The sequence below is a fragment of the Leguminivora glycinivorella genome, chromosome 22 (assembly GCF_023078275.1).
Source record: "Leguminivora glycinivorella isolate SPB_JAAS2020 chromosome 22, LegGlyc_1.1, whole genome shotgun sequence".
Taxonomy (NCBI): domain Eukaryota; kingdom Metazoa; phylum Arthropoda; class Insecta; order Lepidoptera; family Tortricidae; genus Leguminivora; species Leguminivora glycinivorella.
This window is the reverse complement of record NC_062992.1, coordinates 9,627,978-9,655,529: the sequence shown is the minus strand read 5'-3', so window position 1 is coordinate 9,655,529 and position 27,552 is coordinate 9,627,978. Positions and strand designations below refer to the sequence as shown.

The window sequence follows — 27,552 nt, the reverse complement described above, 5'->3', positions numbered from 1 at the left end:
AACTGTTTTATATATTTTATTATTTTTAATGCCAACGAAGGAATTAATTATTTGTTTCGGATTAAAAGGATTAAAACAGAAAAAGTCACGACATAAAAGGGAATCAATACCGACGCGCTTGTTTTGAAAACAATCAGCTGATAACATTCAGTGTCTGTAGTGATCGCAAAAGTGTGGTGTTGCGTCGTCTCTTGTTTTTATTATTATTAACTATTTGAAGAAATAAAGTTCATCACTGGCAAAATGGGGAATTATTTTACTATAAACATGGAAGAAAATTTCAAAAAGAATCAAGATTTTATTCAGACAATTAATAAAATCAAGGTCAGTTTTATAATTTCGTTTATTTGGTAATATTGAGGTCAAATATTAAGTACTTCAGCTATTTTTAATAGTGACAAATTATATTGCTTACTATTTTCAGATGGAAAGACAGATTCAGTTACAATATCAACTGCAAGAGCGACAAATGGCAATGCAAATTGCTAAAAATAGAGATACATGTCTTTGGATGACAACTTTTTACATTACCGCAGCCACTGGTTTATTCACAGGGTACGTAAATGTTTTTAATTTTAATATTTTTTTACTATTTTGGAGACAGATTTGACATAAGTGTATCAGACTTGAATATTAGGTAATTCATGAGAAAAGTTGATACTCATGTACAATTCAATTCTTTTACAGACTCAGGAGGTATTCAATAATGTAATTCCTTCTCATTTTACTAACACTTCTACTGCTCATGTGCATGTTTAATTCTTTGTGTCATATTTTATATTTTTATTCTATCAATATTAAAATAGTGATGCTTGTATCCTCAAGTCATAATATAATCACCGGTAGGAAAAATATATGTAAACTCCAGTGATTTTATTATGATTAATAATTATACATTTTCCTTTCAGTACACTCATGTTTTCCAATTCCTTGATCATAATTACCTCCCAAACAGTTTCAGGAGAACAAAGAGGCCCTACCTTCTGATGCCACTAATACCCCTTACCTTTGTGACCCTTTACTATTGGGACCTTGCATACGGAAACAAGATTCATAGGATTAGAAGTAAGTTGATTTTCTGATTGGTATGTTCTTATCTAAATAAAAGACTTCCTTGTTATAGTCATGTAAATTACTAGTACCTTGCTTAATTTTAATTTAGTGAACTAACCATTTTATTTGTTTGTATCGTTATCAGTTTCAGTGACTCAGCAATTAGTCTAAATAAAACATTTTCTGTGTTATCTTATAAAGTTGACAGGGTTACGTTATGATATAAAAGTGATGATTTTTGATATTAATTTAAGATTGTCATGAACAAATAAAAGTATAGGTATTACGAGATTCTGTCACACGTGCAAGTAGTTCGAATAAATTAACACGAATCTCAGGGTCAGTGATGTAATGTCTCTTATAGATAGGCTTGCCAGATCGAATTTTTCGATTTTCGGGGAAAAAAAAAATTTTTGGGGATTTTAGGTCTCAAGTCGGGAAAAGAGAAAATAAAACATTCAAATTAAAGTAGGAACGTAATTGGGCCATTTTTTTTCAAAGTTGTCTACACCACTTTTTTTTAGGATTTGGAAATTTTTATGTGTTTTCCACTCACAATCGCGAGCTCTTTCAATCCTAATAGGAGAAAAAAAGTGTTTCAAGATTTTTTCCCATTCCGTTGCCATTTTTTCATACATTTTGTATGGCGGTAACGGAATGGAAGGTTCGAAAAAATGTATGGAAATTTTGGGACATATTTTTTTCTCCTATCAGGATTGATAGAGCTCTCGATTCTGAGTATGACTCGCGTAAAAAATATCCATGTTACAAAAAAGTGGGGTGGACAACTTTGAAAAAAAAAATGGCCCATATATATTTAAAGAATATACTTTATAAGTTCTTTATAAGTTCGTATTATGATATTTGTGGCACACCTCCTGCTCATAGAAGTTTTTTTACTTGTATAATTATATAATAATATATTCTTTCAAATCTTGAATAACAATAAAAATCTTATCATAAGGACTGATTCGTAACGAATTTGACAAATTCAGAGTGCTTTTTCTTGGATAATTTCTAGTTTAGGTACTTTGTATTATACATCCACCATTCAAATTACTAGAATCACAAAATTATTATATTTAAAATAAATTTTAAAAGCAAATCTCAACTAACTAGATAAATAAAATTAAAGTGAACGCTGAAAATAATTCGGCGACAAACTGCTGTCAAAATCTTGGTTTCTGTTGACGAAACTTGCACTTAAATTTTCAACACTACCTGGCAACCAACATTATACCATATGTGAAAGGCAATTTCTTTATACGATTCCTGTGAAACAATGAAAATGTATACGTGTCTCCAAATATCTACTTTACCAGAATTAAGTTGATCAATGCGGTATTAGTTACCTGGCATTAGTTACTTTTCGATAGAGAAATCTACAGCAAAAATTGCTGAAAGAATCGAATTCGATAGAGAAATCTACAGCAAAAATTGCTGATAGATTTTATTCAATAATACGATCTTTCAACTTTATTCTGACAATAGCTGGATATCATCCACGATATTTAGAAGCCAGCAGCTTGCTAAAGCCAGTGCCCTCGAAATCGGGACAAAAGACTTGATTTAACGAAGTCCCACAGTATTGACCCATTAACCGGTATAGGATGTAGGGTTGTCTATTGTTTGCCCGACAGTCATTTAACATAATATTCATTTGCCCGAATCTAACTTGCCTGAATTTCATTTGCCCGAATGATTTGTTTACCATAAAAATCATATGACATACTCGTTGTTTATCCGAATATTACCTTCCATAATCATACAATGCCATACTATTTGTTAGCCATATTATTAAGTGCAATAATATGGTTTCATAGAATATTCAAACGCCATAAGCAATTATTGCCATATTAATTGTTGCCCATATTATTACCTAACCTAACCTACTTTCTGATAGCAGTTTCATTTTCCAGGGGTCACAGTTCTAACCTAACCTACTTTTCCAGCAGTTTCATTCTCCAGGGGGTCACAGTTCTAACCTAACCTAACCTACTTTCTGATAGCAGTTTCATTTTCCAGGGGGTCGCAGTTCTAACCTAACCTAACCTACTGTCTGATAGTATTTTCATTTTCCGGGGGGTCACAGTTCTAACCTAACCTAACCTACTTTTCAAGCAGTTTCCTTTTCCAGAGGTTCACAGTTCTAACCTAACCTAACCTACTTTCTGATAGCAGTTTCATTTTCCAGGGGGTCACAGTTCTAACCTAACCTAACCTACTTTCTGATAGCAGTTTCATTCTCTAGTCTTTCTAGTACCTGTTATAGTAGTTTTCGATTCTGCCAAAGCACATTATGGAAATTGACTTTTCTGGACGCTAATTTGTATGACAAATGATGGTATGGAATGTGGTAATTACGGATTTCGATGATTCTGACAAATGACATTATGGAAACTGACTTTATGGGAAACAAAGTTTCTGGCACTAGATTAATATAGTAAACAATGATTATGGCATAAGATGTTATGAGAAACAATATTATGATTGTTGAATAGGATGGCAAATAAAATTATGGCAAATGAAATTCTGGCAAATGGGGGTATCCCAGGATGTAGTGTCTGTAGGTACTTTTATAATTGTACATATGTGGGTAAGATTACATTCACGTGGAATAAATCAGTCTCAGCTCGAAGCCCGTGTTTGATTCACGACTCCTAAACTAGATACCTTAACATGGCGCAGCCGGAATTTAAATAAAATGATTATCGCAGTGATTTAGTTAGTTTTGTGCGTGTAGTACATGTCAGGCAGTGATAGTGAACAGTCTTTTGATTCTGTGGACGAAATTGTGGTTTCTTTAAAAATGGAGTCGGTTTTACAACCGCCACCGCCATTCTTGTTCGAGAACAATTTAGTTAATGTCACATCCGGAAATTTAAGTGCTGAGTGGGACAATTGGAAGAAATCGTTCAGAATATATTACGAAGCATGTGAGCTTTCATCGAAAGCTAAAAAAGTGCAAGTAAATATATTATTGCACGTCATCGGAACCAAATGTCGAGAGGTGTACGAGCAATTTACAGCCGACGGCACGGATACAGTGGACGGCTTGCTAGCCAAGTTTGATGAGTTTTTTGTTCCGGTAAAAAATTTGGCAGTGGAAAGGCACAAATTTTTTAAAAGAGATCAGAATGAGTTAGAGTCGACCGAGCAGTATATCTTCGAATTAAATAAAATAGCCGCCAAATGCGAGTTTGGAGACTTACGTGATGGTTTAATATGTAGCAGGTTCATCTGTGGTGTAAAAGAAGTGACCTTATCGGAACGGATGTTAAGAGAACCGGACATTTCCCTAAAGAAAGCAATCGACATATGCAAGTTAGCGGAGATGTCTAAATTGCAGGCATTAAATATAAAAACAAATAGTGGTGAACAGCATGTACATGAAGTTTCACAGGGCACTAATCAATCAGGAACAACAGCCTGTGACGTGCATATAGTAAATAAACGTGGTAATACCTCAACCGCTACAAACCGCCCGCGCCGGCCGCCTCACACACCGACGCGGTCGAACATGCCCAGTGGTGCGCGAGAGCATCAGACATATTATCCCAGATCTTCATTTTCTACTCCTAACTCCAGAGATAGGACATTCAATCGTTATGGCAATACATCGCAGCGAGTGACGTCAAATGAACCTCAAAGAACCTTTAACGGCTGTAGCAATTGTGGTCATGCACATAGAAGGATGGAGTGTCCCGCGTTCGGAGTACGGTGTAACAACTGCAATCGGATGAATCACTATGCGCGGATGTGTCGATCGTCGCGTCAAGTGTTTCAAATAGAGGAGGACTCCACCGATCAGGTGATCGCTCAAGTTAATAATAAGTATGATAACAATGACTGGTTTGTAAATTTAGAGATAAACAATGGGTGCATAGCTTTCAAGTTAGATTCTGGAGCGGATGTCAATGTATTGCCCAAAAGATTTTTAAGTAAAATTAATTTATCAACTGATGTGTTAACTAAAACGTCGACAAGGTTATATGGTTATTCCAAGGAACCGATTGCCGTACTGGGAAAATGTTATTTAAAAGTAACTTATAAAGGAAATACATATTTTGTGAAATTCATAATTGCCGACGTTGACTCGTGTCCTGTACTTGGCAGGAATTCATGCGTAGAATTAAATCTAGTTAAACGAGTCATGACTATTAGCCAAGGTTCATCAAGTGAAAAAATATTAGACGAATTTTTAGATATCTTTGAAGGGATGGGTTGTTTGCCGGGGGAATACAAAATACAATTAAATAATGACATTTCCCCAGTAGTCCATGCTCCGAGAAAGCTACCGTTAGCATTAAAAGATCAGATTAAAAATAAATTGGATGAAATGGAACAGGAAGGTATTATTTCTAAAGTGGAGGGCCCAACAGATTGGGTCAATAGTATGACTGTGGTTAAAAAGCCCAATGGTGATTTACGTTTATGCCTGGACCCCCGCGATCTGAATAGAGCGATTAGGCGCGAACATTTTAAACTTCCAACGTTTGAGGAGATTACTGCGCAGTTGCTAGGTGCGCAATATTTCAGTACTTTGGACGCGAAGCAAGGTTTCTGGCAAGTAAAACTACATCCAAGTAGCACAGATCTTTGTACTTTCAATACGGTATTCGGCAGGTATAAGTTTTTAAGGATGCCCTATGGAATTTCCTCAGCATCAGAAATATTTCACAAACGGTTGTATAGTCATTTCGACGATATAGAAGGTGTAGTGTTATTTGTGGACGACTTGTTAGTATATGGTCCAACTAAGGAAATTCACGATCAGAGGCTGAGAGCAGTGTTGAACAGATGTAAAGATATTAACATAAAACTAAATAGGCAAAAATGCAAAATCGGTTTAACTGAAATTAAATATCTTGGCCACAAAATTGGCAGCGACGGCATTCGTCCTGATGATTCACACATATCGGCGATAAGGGACATGCCTACGCCGCAAAATGTAAAAGATGTTGAGAGATTTTTAGGTCTTGTCACTTACGTCAGTAATTTTATACCCAACTTCTCTGAGAAGTCTGCGAAGCTCAGAGAACTATTAAGAAAAGACATCGAATGGCATTGGGACCAAAATCATGATAAATGTTTCAAAGAGCTGAAGTCATGTTTAACCTCTTCACCAGTATTACAATACTATGATATAAATACGCCGGTGGTAATTTCGGTTGACGCGAGCAAACATGGTTTAGGTGCGTGTTTGTTACAAAGAAATCTACCAGTTTGTTACGCTTCTAAGTCTTTAACAAAGACAGAGCAGGCATACGCTCAAATAGAAAAAGAGCTGTTTGCTTGCGTCTTTGCTTGCGAGAAATTTTATTCATACATATATGGCCGTACAAATGTAATAATCGAAACCGACCATAAACCACTCGTAAACATAATTAATAAACCCCTTGTTAATGCCCCCGCACGTTTGCAGAGAATGTTGATGCGATTGTACCCATATACCTTTTCATTAGTGTACAAGCCGGGAAAATATCTATATATCGCCGACGCACTATCGCGTGCACCTGCACCGAACGCGGGCACGCCCCTCCCCGCGCGACCACCTCGAGGCGCAGGCGCAAGTGTGCGCGCTCGCGGCTACAAATGAGTTAACCGACACACATTTATTGGAGGTACAAAAGTGCACAAAGGAGGATAATGAGCTTCAAAATTTAATAAAAGTAATTAAACATGGATGGCCTAATCAAAAGAATAACGTTAGCGATTCTTTAAAATGTTACTGGAATATTAGAGACGAACTTACTACGGATTTTGGGATGGTATGGAAAGGCAATAGAATAGTCATACCTAAGTGCATGCGACATGATATGTTGAAGAAAATTCATTCCAGTCACTTGGGACTGGAAAAATGCAAACTTAGGGCTCGGGAGACTGTTTATTGGCCAAACATTAATTCACAATTACAGGATTATCTGTCTAACTGTCAAGCGTGTCTCACTTATAAAAAACAGAATTCGAAGGAGCCTCTCATTTCTCATGAAATACCGAAAAAACCATGGCGTAAAGTAGGAGTCGATATTTTTCATTTAGCGAATAAATCATATATACTGGTTATAGATTATTTTAGTAAATTTATAGAAATAGCGGAACTGCAAAGTTTAAAATCAGAAGCGGTAATTTCTGAACTAAAATGCATATTTAGAAGACACGGTATCCCGAAAATCGTAATGAGTGACAACGGTCCAGAATTTTCTTCTAATTTGTTTAAACAATTTTCTTTAAATTGGAAATTCCACCACGTGACCTCGTCCCCTGGACACTCGCAATCGAACGGTCAAGTGGAACGATCCATACAAACAATGAAAAATATTATGAAAAAAACGAATTTCGATAGCACAGATTTAGACATTGCATTACTAGAGTACGTGTGTACACCGATAAGTGATAATTTACCGTCACCTGCAGAGTTATTATATAACAGAAAACTTCGCGGCATAGTTCCGTCTAAAAATAACCCAATGGTACCTAAGATAAGAACGCAGCAACAATATCATGACAGATTAACACACAGACAGGAGACTCAAAAACATTACTTTGATTTACGTACAAAAAACTTAACGCCCCTAAGTGTCGGACAAAAAATAAAATTAAGGCTACTTAATAATTGGGCTCCAGGTACAGTTCACAGCATCTTAGGACCTAGGACGTATCTGATCTCAATGCCTAACGGTAACGTTCTACGGCGTAATAGAAGACATTTAATTATAGACTCACAAAACAGACCAGAACCCACATGTTTTAACCTTGATGACGATGCAATCTCCTCCCCATTAATTACTCACACTCAAACAACATCCAGCTCCAGCCACCCTATTGTCCAGTCAGCAGATCAGAATGTGCAAAATAATAACATGTTTTATCGTACTCGCTCCGGCAGGACAGTGCGACCTCCTGATCGGTGGGGATACCCCTACACGTCCAACGCGGTCAATCGGGTCACGTGAGCCATTTTTTTTTCTTCTGATAATTTTCATTAGCCTACCTATATCTTACACAAACTGTGTACGTAATCAATAAGATTTGAATAAAACAATAGTTTTATTAGTATAAGTAATCTGTATTCGGAGATGATAATACCTAAACTTTTTGTTTACGTCATAAGAAATTGCTAAAGTAAATACTTAAAACTTAACAATTACATGTATTTACCTTCAGTAAACAATAATAATAACAAATGTATTCATAGGTACTTAGCCAAAATTGCATGTGTATTTTTTTTTATTTTTTTTCTCAAGTTTTAGGTACTTATGTTTATATTGTAAATGTCAATAATTAGCTGAAATAAAATGATAAAAATGTAAAAAAAAAAAATAATAATAATAATATAATAATACAATTTAATGTTATCCTAATACCTACTGTATGATAGGTTAATAGGCAAGTTATTTTATATACCTAAATTACTGAAACTAAATTTATATTATCTTACTTAAATGTAAGAGATACACAAGTTTAGAGTAAAGTAGGTAGAAGTAATTAGCATGTACCTAATCAATATCGTTTTTAATTACCTTCTTCTTGCATATGTGTAAGAAAAATGGGATAATGAATGTTTGCTAACTGATAGTATTGTTGCAAAATTAATATTGTAATTTACATAGATATGATGCTGTTGCAAATGTTTACAAACTAGATTAGTACGAACCTACCTAAGTGTCTATATCTCCTTAGATATATGTTAGATTGATGACCTTTTTTATCCGCCATGAACAGTTGCAGACAACACGTAGGTACTCAGGAATTTAGAGCTCCTATTTATTTTGGCACCTAGATAATTTCTGCAACTGTCATTACCGTTTTCTATGGGGGATGGAAGGGCGATTAAAACATCACTCATAATCATAATTCAACTTCAACTTTAATTTCTCAAAAAGGAGGTTGTAGGTACTTTTATAATTGTACATATGTGGGTAAGATTACATTCACGTGGAATAAATCAGTCTCAGCTCGAAGCCCGTGTTTGATTCACGACTCCTAAACTAGATACCTTAACAGTGTCCAAGAAATTCGTTCATTGAAATGACACCCACGATGAGCAACCAAAATATTTTAAAACGTACACCCCGCACTGCGCACTGCAACAACGCGCTTCGCACACTAGGCGCGGGTTACGGCACTTACTTTACAGTCGTTCCAGAAAAATAATTTGACTGGATTCTAGTTTGGAATTTGAAATTTTAGAGTATTTCGAAAAATCGGGACATTTTCTAATTTGGGATTCGGGAACACATGTTAAAAATCGGGAGAATCCCGCCAAATCCCGACCGTCTGGCAACCCTACTTATAGATGTTCTTATTATTTACGTAGCGGATTTTATTAGAGTTGTACATTTGATAGTGTTATGTTTACTTTGAAATATTTCCACCAGGTTATTAAAATAGTATCTGTGGGATTTGATGTTTGTTTATAAATCCTGTGAGTGTAATATAAACAAACCATTTTCATTAAATATTCAAGTTCCTTATGGTCTTCAAACTGGGATACCCCCATTTGCCAGAATTTCATTTGCCATAATTTTATTTGCCATCCTATTCAACAATCATAATATTGTTTCTCATAACATCTTATGCCATAATCATTGTTTACTATATTAATCTAGTGCCAGAAACTTTGTTTCCCATAAAGTCAGTTTCCATAATGTCATTTGTCAGAATCATCGAAATCCGTAATTACCACATTCCATACCATCATTTGTCATACAAATTAGCGTCCAGAAAAGTCAATTTCCATAATGTGCTTTGGCAGAATCGAAAACTACTATAATAGGTACTAGAAGGACTAGAGAATGAAACTGCCATCAGAAAGTAGGTTAGGTTAGATTAGAACTGTGACCCCCTGGAAAATGAAACTGCTGTCAGAAAGTAGGTTAGGTTAGGTTAGAACTGTGAACCTCTGGAAAAGGAAACTGCTTGAAAAGTAGGTTAGGTTAGGTTAGAACTGTGACCCCCCGGAAAATGAAAATACTATCAGACAGTAGGTTAGGTTAGGTTAGAACTGTGACCCCCTGGAAAATGAAACTGCTATCAGAAAGTAGGTTAGGTTAGAACTGTGACCCCCTGGAGAATGAAACTGCTGGAAAAGTAGGTTAGGTTAGGTTAGAACTGTGACCCCTGGAAAATGAAACTGCTATCAGAAAGTAGGTTAGGTTAGGTAATAATATGGGCAACAATTAATATGGCAATAATTGCTTATGGCGTTTGAATATTCTATGAAACCATATTATTGCACTTAATAATATGGCTAACAAATAGTATGGCATTGTATGATTATGGAAGGTAATATTCGGATAAACAACGAGTATGTCATATGATTTTTATGGTAAACAAATCATTCGGGCAAATGAAATTCAGGCAAGTTAGATTCGGGCAAATGAATATTATGTTAAATGACTGTCGGGCAAACAATAGACAACCCTTCAAACTCAATGGTTTTAGAATATAGTAGAGTGGTCCTTTATATGTGTCAGTCGTTTTTGATGAAATCTCTGGTATTTTTATAACTTTAAAATGTAGTTAGGAGTTGTCATTTCTAAACTCTACAGGACATCTCAGTCAGCAATCTTATTTCCAAATCGAAAGAGGGTTCCATTCGAAAGAGGGTACAGTCTAAACTTATGGAATATTTATATGATTTTATTATCAAGCATTTGTTTTATATTACAGTGGAAGCTGAACACATCATGACCCACGAAGCCGAGTATCTGGAGTGGCCGTGCGGTCTCCCATCTCCTTCTTCCGTCGACATCGGACGCGAAGACGAGGAGGAGAAAAAACGAATTCATCCACCACTGTTATAAACTGTTCATAACACAATGTTCAGGCCTGTGCCTTTAGCTTTGTAGTTGAAAAAGCGTTTAAAATGAAATGTCTCAGTTAGAGGATATCCGTAAACTAATTACGAATAACTACGTTTTCATCATTTCATGAACTCAATTTTTATTATGTAATATTTCGAAGATATAAACTGTACTCTCTCCGTTAGGCTTCTCATCACGTTTATAAAAAAAACTTTAAACATAGGTAACTTCGTACATTTTCCAGTGATATTAAACTTTGGATGTTTTTCTATAGATATTATAAATTAATCAAAAGATCTAAAAAATGATCTCTAGAAAGAAGTACCTAACTATCTTAACACTGGTACGAATGTTTGAATCTTATAAACCCCAAAAATTGTATTACATTCCTATTGGTAACCTAAACTAAGATTATCCAAAGTGCAACAATGTTACATGAGGTGATAGGAAGGAAGCAGGTTACGGTAGCATCGTTCCAAAATGGAACATCTCAGCTCGTCGTCTTTTTCTAATAGGTAAAATATATTCCATTAAAATTCAAATAAATTTATTCAATAAATAAAAAGTGACTAGTATGTACAATCTTAAACAATTAAAATATAAAAATTAAAACTAAAGTACCTTAAAAATTTAAATAAAACTAAATTAAAATATATAAACTAATAAAAAAGACCTCCGCGAGCTGTACCGGGTGCAAAGGTGCCCATCAAACTTGCCGCATTGCCACGTTGGATGGCAATGGACAACCTTTGCACCAGGTACGATCCCGCACGAGCATCGGAGGTCCTTTCCCTCAGCTTAAGTCCCAACTCCCGTATGAACGCTATGGCCTCTGACCCCCAACACCCCGTTGTCTCGAAGGCGACGGGAACGAAATAATATTTCGCCTCGAGCGCAGAATATTTTGCTCTTTTTAGCAGAGCTGCAGATTCCATTAAAATTAAAATTTGTGATGAAATGTTAAAAAAATTAACATGTTTTTAGGGTCGTTATTTTAGACAACGAGGTGATGATGCCTTGGCAAATGATGGATTTGAAGATAAGTCTGTCAAGTAATTGGTATTGTGACGTCGTTAATATTAGGTACTTAAGTTAATGTAGATTACTTAATCGGAAAACATACCTCGTAGTGATCAAAGCTGTTACTATGTTAAGTTATCGATAGTGTAAATACACAAGAGTTGCTAAATTATGATCGCTACCACGATCTTGATTCATTGTTCTAAGCGCCCTCCACACGATTCAATACGCAGAAAGTTCCACACTCGCGTTCGCGGCGTCGGGCCGCGATGCCCGCGATACGCGCGCTAGTGTGTAGGGCGCTCTAGAAGTGACACTTAGATGGCACTAAAGTGGTAGCAAACATATGAAATATTGTTTGTTTTAGATTTTAAATCGCAATCACCTAGTCATTTTTGAAAATGAGAGCTTTGTGTTTTTACATAATGATCATACTTTTTTATATTTTTATAATTTTAGTCAAGCTCAAATTAGGGGCACGTTATTCCTGCCAAGCATAAAAAGGTAAGTATAATAAAATTCAAAACACAACATTATTTTATATTATGTTGGTGACAAACAAATGTGCAGCCAACCTTATGGTTAGCAGAATCCAATGACTGCAACATTCGAGTTACCTTTGGAAGTTATTTATAGTATTTAAGTTTTACAACTTGTTTTGTTAAGTTTTATCAGTTTAGTTGTGGTGTTTGTTTTGTTTATTTAATTGATAATTGAATAATGTTTGTTATAAGTAGAGCAAAACAGTCCAGTTTTAAGTTAACTTTATGCTACGGAAGTGTTACAAATATTATTGTTTATTAACATTAATATCTACTCAATTGACATAAAGTATTCAACGACAATTACCTAATTATAAGTACATATTCTTGTAAGTCAACGTTTACTAATAAATATACATTAATTCACTGTTGTTTATATTAATTAATAGGTAATTATCAAGTGATATTTTAGACACCTTCGACAATTTCGACTTTTCGAGTCTTACTAGGTATATTCTTTCTACCATATTCCAAATAAATTTCTTTTTTTTATCCCAATCTAAAACATCGTGTTATTTCTATTTTTCAACACAGTTTGATTAAAATGACATCATGACGAAGCCTAATGATGTTCATAGTAGAAGTCATTAATATTAAATATAAACAGAACCAACTCAAAAGTACATTGAGAAATATGAATGACGGAACCAAAGTAAGCTTTAAACGAAATACAGACAAGCCTGAAAACCACTATTATAAATAATTAACTAAACAGGAGAAAAAGTTGATAATAACCCAACGAAAAAAAAAACAATGGACATTAAAATATATTTAAAATAAATTATTTCATATATTTATAATAATTTATTGGGAGTTTAATGTGAAAACATACGAGAGAAATTTGACTTCTTACATAAAACGACAAACTTATAGACAAGGATCGATCGCATTTGGCATACTCATTACCCTTAATATCGCTCTATTAATCTCTACTCTAGGTTGCCAAGAAAGCAAATTTTGTATATCAAGAAGGTCACCGTCTGAATGTACGAGTTACGACCTTTCGTGTCCTAATTCCAAACAAATAAGTTTACTCTTGACATAAAACACGTCAATTAATCATACAATCGATTTCGATTGTAAGAAAATATCGATTACACATAATTTACCCCATTACTAGCGTTAGTTGACAACTGGTTGCCATGGTAACACACAGTTGTTTGGGCGCCGTAAACAAATGAAACTCGGCTGCCAGAATTTCAAACCAAAAATTCACTATTATTTACGTATCTATCAAAAACCAAGTTTTATTGTGAAAGTGTAAGATAAGATGCGTAAAGTAAATTAAAAAGCATTATCTTGTGAGTATTCTGAATTGTTATCCGTTAGATTTTCGAAATACAAATTTGGTTCGGCGAAAATTTTATCGATCCTTTCCGGTTGCTTAGTGTATTGTGATCAATATACATAAATTGATGGTCCTCGTGCTTTTCATATGCAAATTAGGATATCACCGAACCAATTTGAATATTTATGTCTGTCTTGTACATTCGGCAAATCGTAACTTTTAACCAGACGTTTTACATTCCCTTTCTAGATCGCAATCTCGCAGTGTACAAACAGAGCCGAATTTACAAACGTAATAAATTAAAATTCAATGAACCAAACGCAAATTAAAAAAGATGAAAAGAAAAAGGATGGCACTATACAAAAACCGGTACAAAAGAAGAGTCCAGACAAAAATATGTCTGAAATAGACGAACATATACTAAAGAGGTTTGAAATCAAGAAGCGGCTTGGCAAAGGCGCGTATGGTATAGTATGGAAGGCCATAGACAAAAAAAGTAAGGATGTGGTTGCGATTAAGAAGATTTTCGATGCGTTTCGTAACCAGACGGATGCGCAAAGGACTTTTAGAGAAATTATATTTTTACAGTCATTCAGGAATCATCCGAATATTGTGAAGCTACACAGTATACACAGGTTGGTGTCTTTTTTTTTGGTAAATCCGGCAAAGCTCAGTTACCATCAGGCAGGCAAGCACTCGCGTCAGGCCGTCCTTTTCGCTATTTGTAAGTGTGATAGGGACACACCGATGCGATAAAGTTTATCCAACTAGTGTACTACGCCCGCTGGGGAGCCAACTTTTCAAAATACGTGTCTGCGATAAATAAAGCAGCAGGCCGTCTCTATGGTCTCTATCGCACTATTTGTAAGTGCGATAGGGACGGCCAGATGTTTAATCATTTATCGCTCGACCATACTTCTGATCGTCTTCTATCTCAGCTTGGTGATTGGATAAATGTAGATTCTAGGTGGTAGATAAAGTATCTTGTAGACTGCCTCAGTTGCCTCGCGCGGCAAATGCTTAGTTCACTGAATAGGCAGGGCCTCACAGAACGAGTCCCCGTAAATTACCTCTGTAGACGTGCCTCGACCGAAGCAAATGAACTCGCGGCCACGATGCCTCGCACGAGGCAGTTTCCTTGCGACACTCGTTCTGTGTCTAAGCCTATACGCAAAAGCCTATACGCTTAGATTGGTATACACAAAAATCAAAGACTGCGCCTTTAATATTTAGGATATCTATCCTACATCCGGTATAGGACGGATAATGTGAAAACGCTATAGGTACCTATCGTAGTTTATCTCATGTACAGAGTTCTATTACGCAAATTTTTCATATGTCAAATATGTTCCCTGATATGCGATGCGTGTGTATACTTTGTCACTGCTAAGTTATACATTACAGATGTTGGAGTCTTATGTGCCAAATACATCTTAACAAAAAATATTTTATTGAATTTTAAGAAAATTTCCAGAGCTCTAAACAACCGTGATATCTACCTCGGCTTCGAATACATGGAGACGGACCTCCACAACGTCATCAAACGCGGCAACATACTCAAGGACATACACAAGCGGTACATTATGTACCAGATGCTAAAGGCCACGAAATATATACACTCTGGGAACGTTATACATAGGGACCAGAAACCTAGCAATGTGCTTATTGACAGCGCGTGTAGGTGAGTTATATTTCTAACTATTTTGGCTCAGTGATCCAAAGTGAATTTTGGCCTCCGAAATGAGAGATCGCCACCTGTCCCGATCCTGCGCAGCCTCTTGCCAGTCACTGACTTGGAGCTGACGCAAATCCGCCGCCACACTGTCATATAAAATTTCATCAATTGTCATTATTTCTGACAAAGACAACACTTTCGGGTGTCCATGGGCGGCGGTGATCGCTTACCATCAGGCGACCTGTCTGCTCGTTGGCCTCCTATCCCATAAAAAAAAAACCGGCCAAGTGCGAGTCGGACTCGCCCACCGAGGGTTCCGAACAAACTTTCTTTCAAACTACCTATTAAAAATAATCTCATATTGTCATATAACTCTAATGACTTGACTAGAAGACAAAAGTATAGGCACTAATGAGTATTATTGTGTATAGCGCCATCTCCCGGTCAATTCGCTAACTAATTTGCGCGACCTGGTTTTTCAGGGATAATTCTTTATAATGTTAACCGATTTAAACAGTTTTTACTTTATTGGACAGAAGATGGTTTACGTAACATCTCGTATTAATTTGAAGTACGATATACATCCGCAAGGGTGGGTAAATTGAAAGTAAAAATCTGAAAAGTTTTTTGTGAATAAAAAAAAAAGTATTCAAAATACAAACACGATTATATTTTTCCTGTAATATTTAGCATAAAACCAAAGTTTACTAAAATTTTCATAATTTTTCGTTGGTAAACTTCGGAGATAAGGGGGGGGGAACGGTATTTTTTTTTACATTTTCCTTCAAAATTCTTTTTTTTTCCACAACAAAAAAATTATAAAAAATAGCTTATTTACGTTCAATTTGAGCTCTTTCCAACGATACTCCACTTGACCTAGTAACTTGAAATTTACAGTTTGCCCCCCTTTCATTTTGGCCATTTTCTACAATTAAAATTAATATATTTAAAAAAATTATACTTTTTATTTGTAGAGGTTTACAATGTTCATAACTATTCCAAATTTCAAGTTGATAGCATTAGTAGTTCTCGAGATATTTAGGAATGTGACAGACGGACAGACAGACGGACAGAGTCGCACCATAAGGGTTCCTGTTGTACCTTTTTGGTACGGAACCCTAACAAGCGATTAATAGTTATTTGTTATACAAGGGGGCAAGTTGTATTTTAACGCCGAGTGTGGAATTGAAAAACGAGCAAGTGAAAGCATTCTATAGTTGACCCACGAGCGAAGCGAGTGGTTCGAGAATAGAATCCTGAACTTAGCGAGTTTTTCAATACACGAGAAGTAAAATACATTTGCACCCGTGTGTAACACAAAACTTTTCCCCTCACTATAACGAGGAAACTACAACGCAAAAAATGCGTTTATCACTGCTTCCAGTTACTGTGGAACTACTGTAGTTCCACAGGTGGTAAATCATCTTCATTACTAGATTCGCCTACTTTTATCAATTTTAAAGCAGTTAATTTGACTGATATTATTCAAGGTCAAATTACTTTACCCACTAGTGGATAAAATGCATTTTTACCCGCTGGCATTAAAGGATAAAACACGTGTTTCCGAGCTAGTGAGGGGAAAAAGACTTTCCTGTCTCGTACAGTCACCGGCATAAATAAGTGATGATTTCTGTATTTTGTCGTATTAACGTCTTGTTTGAAAATGTCATACGAAATTGTCAAACGATTAAAAGCTACAAGGTACAGATATCATCACTTCTTTATGCCGGTGACTGTACCTATATATATATCCTCTTTTTAGACTCAGTTTTGCAGTGTTGAATGTGGAACCTTCTTTAGGTACTTCTATTGTTCGAAGTTCGACTGTTTCAAAAGGATCTTGGAACTTAGGAGGTTATAGGTACCGGAGCAACGCTTAAATCCGTCGTCTTCAATGTAGATATTGTAGGTACTTAGGGCACTGGACTGTTTCCTCCAAAATCGAGTAAACGATGAGTTCTCGGCGAAATAAACGAACAAAAGATACGCAGGCGCGACTATATACTCTGTCAAACAAGTCTGTCAGTAAATAAGAACTAAGAAAACTATAGGTATCCTTTTCTCTAGCACCCTAAAGAAAAGGATGCATATGGTTTTCTTTGTTCTTATTTACTGACAGACTTGTTTGACAGAGTTTATTTTGTTCGCTTCTGTCGCTGATAGCTCATCGCTTCCTCGCTTTTAGTGGGACCAGTGCTTTGGTCTTAAAACCCGCCTATACAAGTATGAGTTGCCTTGCACAGATAGCGAGGCAAATTATCTGTCAGTCTACACAGTTATTGTTTAAATCACAGTTTTTTTGTGACCCATTAGAGCCGAATCATCTTTTCGCAGAGTGAAACTAGCAGACTTCGGGCTGGCGCGCTCAGTATCAAGTCTGTACTCTGGTGGCGAGAGCGCGGACCCCTGCCTGACCGATTACGTAGCCACGCGGTGGTACAGGGCGCCTGAGATACTTATAGCCAGCCGGAAGTAAGTATAACACAACACCGTTTGTGTCTTGCTATACTGTGGTAAGAAGTTAAGCAGGCCAGATTCTATTCGAACTTGTCCCTCAGACCTGTGGATGAGAATAATATCTTTTCAGTACAGATGGTGATTTTTTTTACGCACTAGTGCGAGAAGTGGTTCATTATAATGTCAGATCGAAACTTCGGAGGGCCATCTGTACTGAAAAACGTCGTACGATACACGTGCGAAAAGGAAATTCGTTACTCGTGTCGGTTTTAATGTATCGCCACTCGTTTCGAACTTCCTTTTTTTCCCACTTGTATCGTAATGTACTATTAATTGTCTATCTAAAACCACTGATGTGTCTGTCTACAGCGTAAAGAAAGCATAACTCCCTAACCAAGTGCACTAGCGTAAGCAAGTCACAGTTTAAGTGGTTATAGTTTGCTTGATTGCACCTGTGATATTGGCGTGCGTGGCGTCTTGCCCGTACTAGTGCGCAGAGGTAATTTTTTTGTCAGGTCGTAACTTCTGTATGAAAAGCGTTGTACGATAAACGTGCGGAAAGGAAATTTGTACTCCCTTGGGTCGTGTTTTAATTTAACGTCACTTGTACGATTTTCCTTTTTTTTGGCACTTGTATCATAATTTACTATTATTAACTATAATGTTTACAGTTACACCAAAGGCATCGACATGTGGTCCCTCGGCTGCATCCTAGGAGAGATGCTGACAGGACATCCCCTGTTCCCGGGCACTTCCACTGTAAACCAAGTGGAACGCATCATGGCGGCCCTGCCACGACCCTCTCAAGAAGGTAACTTACCGTTATCAGATCTCTATTCGCAGTAAACTTGTATCATCTATGGCATACATCGGGACTTTTATTATTTCTAGTAAATATACGAGTTCCTCAGGAAACCGAACTAATTCCAATAAGGTCTAGTTACCCTTCGGGTTGGAAGGTCAGATGGCAGTCGCTTTCGTAAAATTAGTGCCTACGCCAAATCTTGGGATTAGTTGTCAAAGCGAACCCCAGGCTCCCATGGGCCGTGGCAAATGCCGGGATAACGCAAGGAGGATGATGATAAGAGTGCCTCAGGGCATAACTTTAGGACCCCTACTATTCTTAATGTACAAGATGAGAACAAATATCTTTAGTAACTCGTCGAAAATCATCATTAATATACCTTAACATCTTGAAACAAAATAGAGATAATAGATCATCTGAAAGAAATCTCTTCTTAACTTAAATCTTAATGTGCTATATGATGTTGTTCCTTTAAGAAAAAATGATTATTTATCCAGATATCGCTTCCATCTGCAATGGCTACGGCTCAGCCCTAATCCGTGAGCAAGCCTCCAGCAACAGCGGACCTACGCTCACAAATCTTCTGTCCTGCGCTCCTAAAGACGCTGCTGACATGGTGCAAAGACTGTTGCTGTTCAATCCTAGCAAGAGACTGAGCGCTGAGAAGGCTTTGGATCATGAATACGTAGCCAAGTAAGTGCAATTGTTATATAATACATACATACATACATACATACAATCACGCCTGTATCCCATAAAGGGGTAGGCAGAGTACATGAAACGAATAAAGCTTTAGTGCCACTTGTGACAGAACAAGCATTTGTTCGTGGTCTTGTTCTTGCTTCTTTCTTAAATAAGACTTACATTGTCAAAGGCAACTGGAGACTTCTTTGCTCGACCCTTGGAAAGCATTCATCCAACGTTATTTCACTGGATATTTTAATTAATTCACTGTGGTACTTGGTCGCATGTTTCATCATATTATCTCACATAAAATTTCACTACCATTTGATGCAAAACAGGCTGGAAAAGCTTATTTATCAACAAGCTACGTTCACGTGTACGGAATACTGACACTGACAGCTGTCGTCTGAGTAGCGTTCCAATATTACATCTTGGTTTCAAATACATGTTAGGAAAATTGGTAAAGGTTAATTTTGAACATACTTCCTGGGAAATATATTTAGAATGCAATATTTGATGTAACTTTTAGAAAGAAATTTGATATTTTACCACGGATTTGATGTACAAAACTGGATTAAAACCTTTGATAAAGTAATATTTGTATATTTATATTTACCACAATATAAAATGTTTCCTTATGTACTAGAAATCAATAAAAGATATCTCCACCTCGCTCTAGAACACGTGCAATCATGCAGGTGTTACTGTTGAGAAGCAAAAACCTATATGCCAAACTGTCTTGGACATTAATACCTAAGGCATACGGCTTAGTAAACAAAGCAGTTATGATCTTTTTCTTATGCGCGTAATTTAGTTGTTATCCATTGTCTCCAGTCTCCATTATGTATCCAATATGTCTCTGTTAGGTCTCTGTTAGGTCTCTGGTATGTCTCCAGTCTCCATTATGTATCCAATATGTCTCTGTTAGGTCTCTGTTATGTCTCTGGTATGTCTCTAGTCTCCAATATGTCTCTAGTCCCCATTATGTATCCAATATGTATCCAATATGTCTCTGTTATGTCTCTGGTATGTCTCTAGTCTCCAGTATGTCTCTAGTCCCCATTATGTATCCAATATGTATCCAATATGTCTCTGTTAGGTCTCTGTTATGTCTCTGGTATGTCTCCAGTCTCCATTATGTCCCCAGTCGCTGCTATGTCTCTAATAGATACTATAAAAGGGCCGGGGCAGGCCGTCGCAGGTCATTCTTCAAATATCAACGAGACTAACAGTGTCCCTGGCTATCGTGTATTATACTGGTGAGTGAAGTTACTCTGCTATTGTTTCTCTGTTTGTACTTACTTGGAAATTATTCTAAGTGATTGTAAACTTTGAAATTGTGTCTCTGTTTGGTTGTGCGAAGACAATATCTTTGTACAGTTGAACTTAGGCTTGTAGTGGAATTACTTTACTGTCAGTTGGGGGTTATTTTAGTGTTCTATTTATAGTGTAGTGTTACATTTTAATTAAGTGCAGAGTTATTTGTAGTTTAACGTGTATAGTGAAGTTTCTACGCTGTGATTTCCTAAGTGTCATTAAGCAATACAAAGACTGGGTCGATGTATGGCTGAGATTTGGGAAAGCATCTGTGTTTGATTTTATAGGAAGTGATTCTTGTAAAGTTAAGCCCAGATCATAGTAATTAAAGGAAATTTCACTTGTCGGTTTATTTATTTGATTTTACAAAGAGTTGTGTTAGTAAAATTGAACTTAGTTTTCTATGGGGTTGTTTTGCTATTTTACTAAGCCAGGTCATTGCTTGGGCAGACAGTTTGCCCGACTAAGCGCTTCTTACCTAACGGTGCCAAAAAGGAGCGATTAGGAGTCTTTTGTTCCAAGTCTGAGGAGGCTTGGCGTCTTTTTTTATACTTACAAAAGGCGAACATTCCTCCCTGGTCTCAAGGTCCAGCTGCTAGATGGAAGTGAGGACTTTCGCGATTGAAGAAAGACATTAGGAGTAATCCTTGCTCACTGAAGTCAGCAGTAATTGAGGCTAGGTCTTGTATTATATATATTTATTTACTCGGTGCTCTGGGTCACGATGGTGCTGGTTGCTGGGGGATTTCAGTTGTGATTGATCCATACCTAAACGACAAAGTTTTGATCGCAGCTGGGTCTCCTCAGGTGACTGGTGTTGGAGTGTCCTAGAATACTGGATATATACACGGATAGGGCGGTCTACTCTCTGCTACCTAGTCTGCGGACGCAGAGGGGGGGATCAGAACTCAAGCCTATAGGTTGCCTATCTCAGCTTCGCTGGCTGAACTGTACAGTTCTAGTAGGGATACACTTGTGCATATTCTGAACTCAAGATCTATGGTAAGTGATGATCTGTGGTTCAGATATGCTAGATTAGGGAAAACTATAGGAGTAGGGTAGAGTCACACACACTATATCTATGAAATTAGGGTTGTTTTACGATTGGTCTTGAAGTATAATTGATAGGTGTGTATTTCTTTGGATTAAATGGACTTTAAATGTGGTGTTTACTATCTTAAAATATGTGATAAACTGGTAATTCATAAAATCTCTTAATACTTAATTTATCTGAGTGTAATTAATAATTGTGGTAGCAATTTCTGATCTCTCGGTGTAGCTGCGGAACGCTAAGTGTTGCTAACTGGTTATTCAAGGTAAATTCTATCAAATTGGCTAGGGAAACAAACTGTCTTTGGAATAAAAGGATTGTTTGTTATAGGGTCCAGTGGCATGCGAGCGCCGTCCACTGATGGAAAGTCAAAAGCTTAAAAAAGTTAGTAGACTTACTTAGTTCTCATAAAAGTTAGCGACTACTCGGTGTTTCGTTGAAACATTAGAAAGATCGAGAAGTTATGGTCTATTAGCAGTATTGGGGAAAGGGGGGTTTAGCTAGGGAAAAAGAAACAAAACAAAAAGGGGGTTAGTTCGTAGATAGATAGCCCTTCAGGCTTACTTGCTTAGGATCCTGATAAAGTGGTTTGGTCAGGTCAGGGGTCCCATACCGTATCGCAAGCCCTTGCCCAAGCCGGGACCACTAATAAGGCGTAGCGGATGATTACAAAAATATTTTAAATATTCATTTTCTAAGTGCTGCAATAAACTAGTTCAAAACCCAAAATATTTACATTACATCATTATTCTTATTATAACTTCCTATTTCTGTAATGTTTTAAATTATATTATGCTCTAACAACAGGTTATTTATATTTATAAACTAAAAAATAACTAGAGTTCAAAATATAGTCGTTACTCATTAAAGGATCTGGGTTATCGCGGATCACATCGAAGGGTTCTACATACTCGCATTAGACGATGACGAAGGCCAAATTTACGGGGTATATTTAAGGGAGGTTATCCATACTGTTGGTTAGTCAAGTAAGTAAGTAAATAAGTAAGGAGAGCGGCGGTTTAGTTACACACTCTTGGCAAATAAGGGGTTGAAAGAAAACGAAACTGTGACATTGCAGTGACAGGTTGCCAGCCTCTCGCCTACAAAACACCTCGCCTGTCCTGGTTTGCCTGGTATATAATCTAGCATAAAAACTCAAGCAAAAGGACACATGCTCACAAATCTTCTCTCTAGCAATTTCTAAGATGCAGCTTACATGGTGCAAAGACTGTTCCTGGTCAGTCCTAACAAGATGCTGAGTGCTGAGAAGGCTTTGGACCGTGAATACGTTGCCAAGTAAGTTAGCTCGAAACACCACAGCCTGAAATACCACCCAAGGATCTGGGTACGTAGCCATTTTCCTTCAAAGTTTACACGATTGAATTTGGTTTCAGATTCCACCGTGAGCGAGACGAACCCACGTTACCCTCAGATGTGCTTCTGCCTCTGCGGGATGACAAGCAGCTCTCCGTGGATGACTACAGGAACAAGCTGTACAGCATCATGGCTAAGGGCAACCATGCCGCTGCCAAGAAACACTCAAGGTAGCTTTACAATATTTCACAAATTATTGAATGACCTACACTGGTGAAAATGTAGTGCTGGAAATGTAATAGGTACCTAAAGTCCCATTAATATATATTTTCAGCAACAAGACTCATCCGCTGTCCTCTAACCCAACGAAACCAAGCAAGAGCTGCCACGACACTTCCGAACTCTCCAAATCTTACCCTACCACCAAATCCACCCTCAAGCACAGCATATCAGCCGACCAGAAGACCAGACCCAAACCCAAGGAGAGGCCTCTCAAAGAGCACCGATCCGAACAGGCTATATCCAGACCTCTGCGGGCCACGAAGTTATTCGACAGTCAATCAAGCTGGATGGATTCTTCCAACTGCCACGGAGATTACTTCCAACCAGTAACCAGACAGAGCCCTTCAGAAACAGGCTACTTGAGCGGCGGTAAAAAACCCTCCATGATTCATAGAAGGAATTCCACCTCCTTCTCCACAGTCACTATAGGTGGTGAGATGGACTACGGTTACGGTAAGAGCGTGAACCAACGACACGGGGTCATAACGGCCAGTGCGTTGATGGATTTACGTACAAGCATACGGTAAGTGATGGTTTACTTAGATGAATTTGGAAGACTTTTTCTGATATTTACCTTGTGTAAATGTTATTTGATCATGCAAGGATAGGAGAATTTTGAAATATTTTGTTTTTCATTACCTAAAGTGTAACATCAACTTTGATTCGCATGTCGTGGGCGTTGAAGTGAACGTTTGCTTTTTTCTTATTTGACGGAATGTCAACGCACAGTTGTTCTTAGAAGGGATAGGTGTATGTATCATAGAATGGGAGGTACGTACAATATTTGACAAAATCACTATTCAACTGCTGCATTATGGTTTTATGGTTCTCTCTGTATCAAGTCTCAAAACCTACTGTCCTTATGAAATATCTTTTATACATCAAATATAATTTATGATATGCACGACTTGTTTAATTTTTATTTATTGAATTTATTACGTTTTAGTAATGTATCGATTTTTTTTTTGTTGTGATAATTTCTAGTCATAATTTCGTTATTGAAACTAGATCAAAGCACTAACTCAGCTCAATAAGAGATAAGTACTTAATTAAATAATTAGATAACTTGTCCAGTAGGTACTTATACAAATTATTGCAATCTAGTTTTATAAATATAATCCTAAGATATCTATAAATGGCACTTAACGGGCATCGTATCGAACGTTTAGTGTTTGAAATTTTTCATGGCAAAATAAATTTTATCAATTTGGCATAAGTGGTTGTGAAAACTACACCTCACCTAATTTTCTACAGAACGTTATTAGACAATTACCCTCCCGACTCTCGACCAATAAACATTTCAAGACTATATTATAGACCGAAAATTCCCATCGATGAGCTCATGCCTTCGCTTCCTATTAACGTGAGTAGTAGTACCTTGTCACTGCCAAGAGAACCTCCATTCGTCTAGACTTATAACCACAAAATTAAAATTTTGAAAAAACCCCCGACCGCGACATAGTGGACCGATTTTCATGAAACATGGCTAAGAACACTCCCGACTAACTCAGCTTTCAAACAAAAAAAACTAAATCGAAATCGGTTCACCCGTTCGGGAGCTACGGTGCCACAGACAGACACACACACAGACAAACAGACAGACAGACACGTCAAACTTATAACACCCCGTCGTTTTTGCGTCGGGGGTTAAAAATAGCTTAATACTCTAGTATAGAGCTGTTATTCTGATTATGGCAGTTCAGTAGAGTATGAAGAAAATAGTTATAATGAAATTCTGCAACATATATTTCTGGTCAGGGCCAGGGGATCGATTTTTGAATTTCGAATGCACGAATTCGCCGTTCGAAAGTCTGTGGAAAACGACGTACAGATGTAGTACGAAAAGGGTTTCCTTCGGAAACGTTCGTATTTGTCAGTTGTCTAGTTCAGTCAGTGTCAGTACATCTTGTACTGACACTGACTGAAATAGCATGACACGTTCGTACGTTTCCGTAACAATTCGAAGGCAAATCTTTACGACGTACAGATGTAGTACGAAAAGGGTTTCCTTCGGAAACGTTCGTATTTGTCAGTTGTCTAGTTCAGTCAGTGTCAGTACATCTTGTACTGACACTGACTGAAATAGCATGACACGTTCGTACGTTTCCGTAACAATTCGAAGGCAAATCTTTTATCACTACATCTGTACGTAACGACGTTTTTGAAAAAGGACGGCTAGTAATTTTAAAACTAGTGGTAATGACCACTCCTTTCTGATTCTGTTAGTACTTAGAATTTAAATCGCTAGTAGTGGAGATATTATTGAACGAATTTCACGAAATCGAATGGCCGAGATTCAAAACTTAGGTAAGTCCAGGTAAAGGGGTTACTTAGGCAGGCAATAGAAATCTTTTACATTTGATATGCGAGGGGGATTTGACAAACAGATGGCTTTGATTAATAAGTTTTTCTACTCCCGTACTGTTATTCGTGAGTTACAAGGTCGTGCATAGAACTTTAAAACCCTACATAAAAGATGTCAGGACAAGTCTATCTAGTCTATACCCTGAAAACATTTAGTAGCAGTCGCACGATATAGCTGTTTTACAGTTTAGTAAATACATTGCTACCAACTTAACAAACCAATTCGCAGAGTCGAGATTCCTTCGTTTTCTGCTGCGTTCATTGGCGACGCGTCGAATCGCATTCAAATGTATAGAACTCGATTCAACTCGGCTCGATTCGTCTTAGTGGCCAGGCTTCAAAGAACCATACCATAGACAGTTTTATTTTCATGTTTGCACTCAAACTGCATATTCAAAATGGTAGACGGTCCACCTAGATAACTAAGATGACTGAAAGTAGGTATTTGTTGAATTTATAATTTTCTTTCAAAATAAGTGCTTGGTCGTAGAAAAAGTATTGTATGCAACGGTGTTTAACTGAGTCAAAAAATGCTCGTGGCGTCTTTATTAACAATTTTCGGCTTCGCCTCAAATTGTTACCCACGCCACTCACCTTTTTTGACCTCTTTTAACCACCAGTTGCATAAAATACTATTTCAGAAAGCTGCATTTATGCTGAAAAAGACTTGAAGGGTGCCTCGCAGCCCTAGCAGGTGACAAACGCTTGATCTAAGACAATTTGTATCCCTCTTCTACTGATGTGCAAGTTGCGGAAACTTTCCAACAAAATCTTAAATTTTTTGAAAAATTCAAGATACTTTCACGAAAAATAATTTAAATTTATGAAATGAAAAGTTTCCATCCATACAATTGTCCATACAAAGTATGGAAAGTTTCCGAAGAAAAAAGGAGAAAATTTCAGAATTTTGGAAACTTTCCTTCGGCACAATACGGCACATCAGTACCCTCTTCCATTTTAATACTACAGTGAGTACAGTCACAATCACATGCATGCTCTTCAAAGGGTACAAAAATATGCCACGCTCATATGGCTCAACAAATAAGGTCGTGCCAGATGTTATGCGGCCTTCGTAGACTACCACACAAATATTTTTGCTGGTGACTGTACATCGCAGTACAGTGACAGTAGCGTTTCACTCGCTACGAAGTGTAAACTGTTGGCACGTTGGCTACGCACCCAGCATTAGTAGCAATCCAGCGAAGCGGAGAACATACAGTCAACCAATTGGAACCCTAGGCCACTGTAGAACTATGCCATAGTGACGGTATTAATCAGATTGTAAAAAATCTCTTACCGCTTGACATTTTGACATGGCTGTAGAGTGGCCTGTTCCAATTGGTTGACTTTACATATACTTATATTTGGTGCTCGTCTTACCTTACCCTTAGTCATCTTAGGGCCGGTTGCATCAAACAGTCTGTCACCGTTAAAGCGTTAGTTAAAACAAAAGTATGGGAAATTCCATAGACGTCTGCTGCTTGACGATGACGTGTCTGTTAAATTTGGTTGATGCAACTGGCCCTTAGTGGAAATTTTCCACTGGAAAGGCAGCCTAAACCATGACTGTTACTACTATGCTTTGAGAGTCCAGTCCATTGTACTTTAATTCATGTTTAATTACTTAGTTAAAATTTGTCACTTATACTGAACTTCAAACTTATACTAAAATTTTAAGTTTTTTCAAATACTTACATGGCTTTTGCATGAAGTTTTGGGGACTCGCAAGTAACCAGGCCCCGTAGCCGAATGGCATTTCTCCGACGCCAAACGAAAGCGATACGCCGCTGGCTCTGTCGCGCCAATACGCAAGCGCGATAGAGATAGATATCTACTAGCGCTTCGTTTCGTGAGCGTTTCGTGAGCGATTGTGCCATTCGGCTAGCCACCC

The 27,552-nt window shown here is 37.3% G+C and overlaps 3 protein-coding genes across 5 annotated transcripts; all 3 read left to right on the top strand.

Annotated features, from left to right (window-relative positions):
• The first annotated feature begins 151 nt into the window (after positions 1 to 151).
• Positions 152 to 11,785, top strand: LOC125237898 (plasminogen receptor (KT)). 3 transcript variants are annotated; one of them, XM_048145136.1, is made up of 5 exons: positions 152 to 324; positions 425 to 555; positions 688 to 696; positions 956 to 1,065; positions 10,729 to 11,785. In XM_048145136.1, exons 1-5 carry the CDS (start codon positions 244 to 246, stop codon positions 10,860 to 10,862), a joined length of 465 nt encoding a protein of 154 aa, XP_048001093.1. In that variant the 5' UTR covers positions 152 to 243; the 3' UTR covers positions 10,863 to 11,785. The 3 variants fall into 3 exon arrangements, with proteins under 3 accessions (XP_048001093.1, XP_048001092.1, XP_048001094.1); XM_048145135.1 differs by having other exon boundaries at positions 688 to 708; XM_048145137.1 differs by lacking the exon at positions 688 to 696.
• On the top strand, positions 3,636 to 8,258 carry LOC125237897. Its single transcript, XM_048145133.1, has 2 exons — positions 3,636 to 4,864; positions 7,943 to 8,258. Exons 1-2 carry the CDS (start codon positions 3,800 to 3,802, stop codon positions 7,958 to 7,960), a joined length of 1,083 nt encoding a protein of 360 aa, XP_048001090.1. The 5' UTR covers positions 3,636 to 3,799; the 3' UTR covers positions 7,961 to 8,258.
• A 1,836-nt stretch (positions 11,786 to 13,621) lies between the features above and the next one.
• LOC125238023 (extracellular signal-regulated kinase 2) lies at positions 13,622 to 24,763 on the top strand. Its single transcript, XM_048145303.1, has 8 exons — positions 13,622 to 13,725; positions 13,962 to 14,347; positions 15,187 to 15,393; positions 17,722 to 17,859; positions 18,516 to 18,655; positions 19,147 to 19,342; positions 23,096 to 23,245; positions 23,350 to 24,763. Exons 2-8 carry the CDS (start codon positions 14,022 to 14,024, stop codon positions 23,822 to 23,824), a joined length of 1,632 nt encoding a protein of 543 aa, XP_048001260.1. The 5' UTR covers positions 13,622 to 13,725; positions 13,962 to 14,021; the 3' UTR covers positions 23,825 to 24,763.
• The last annotated feature ends 2,789 nt before the right edge of the window (positions 24,764 to 27,552 follow it).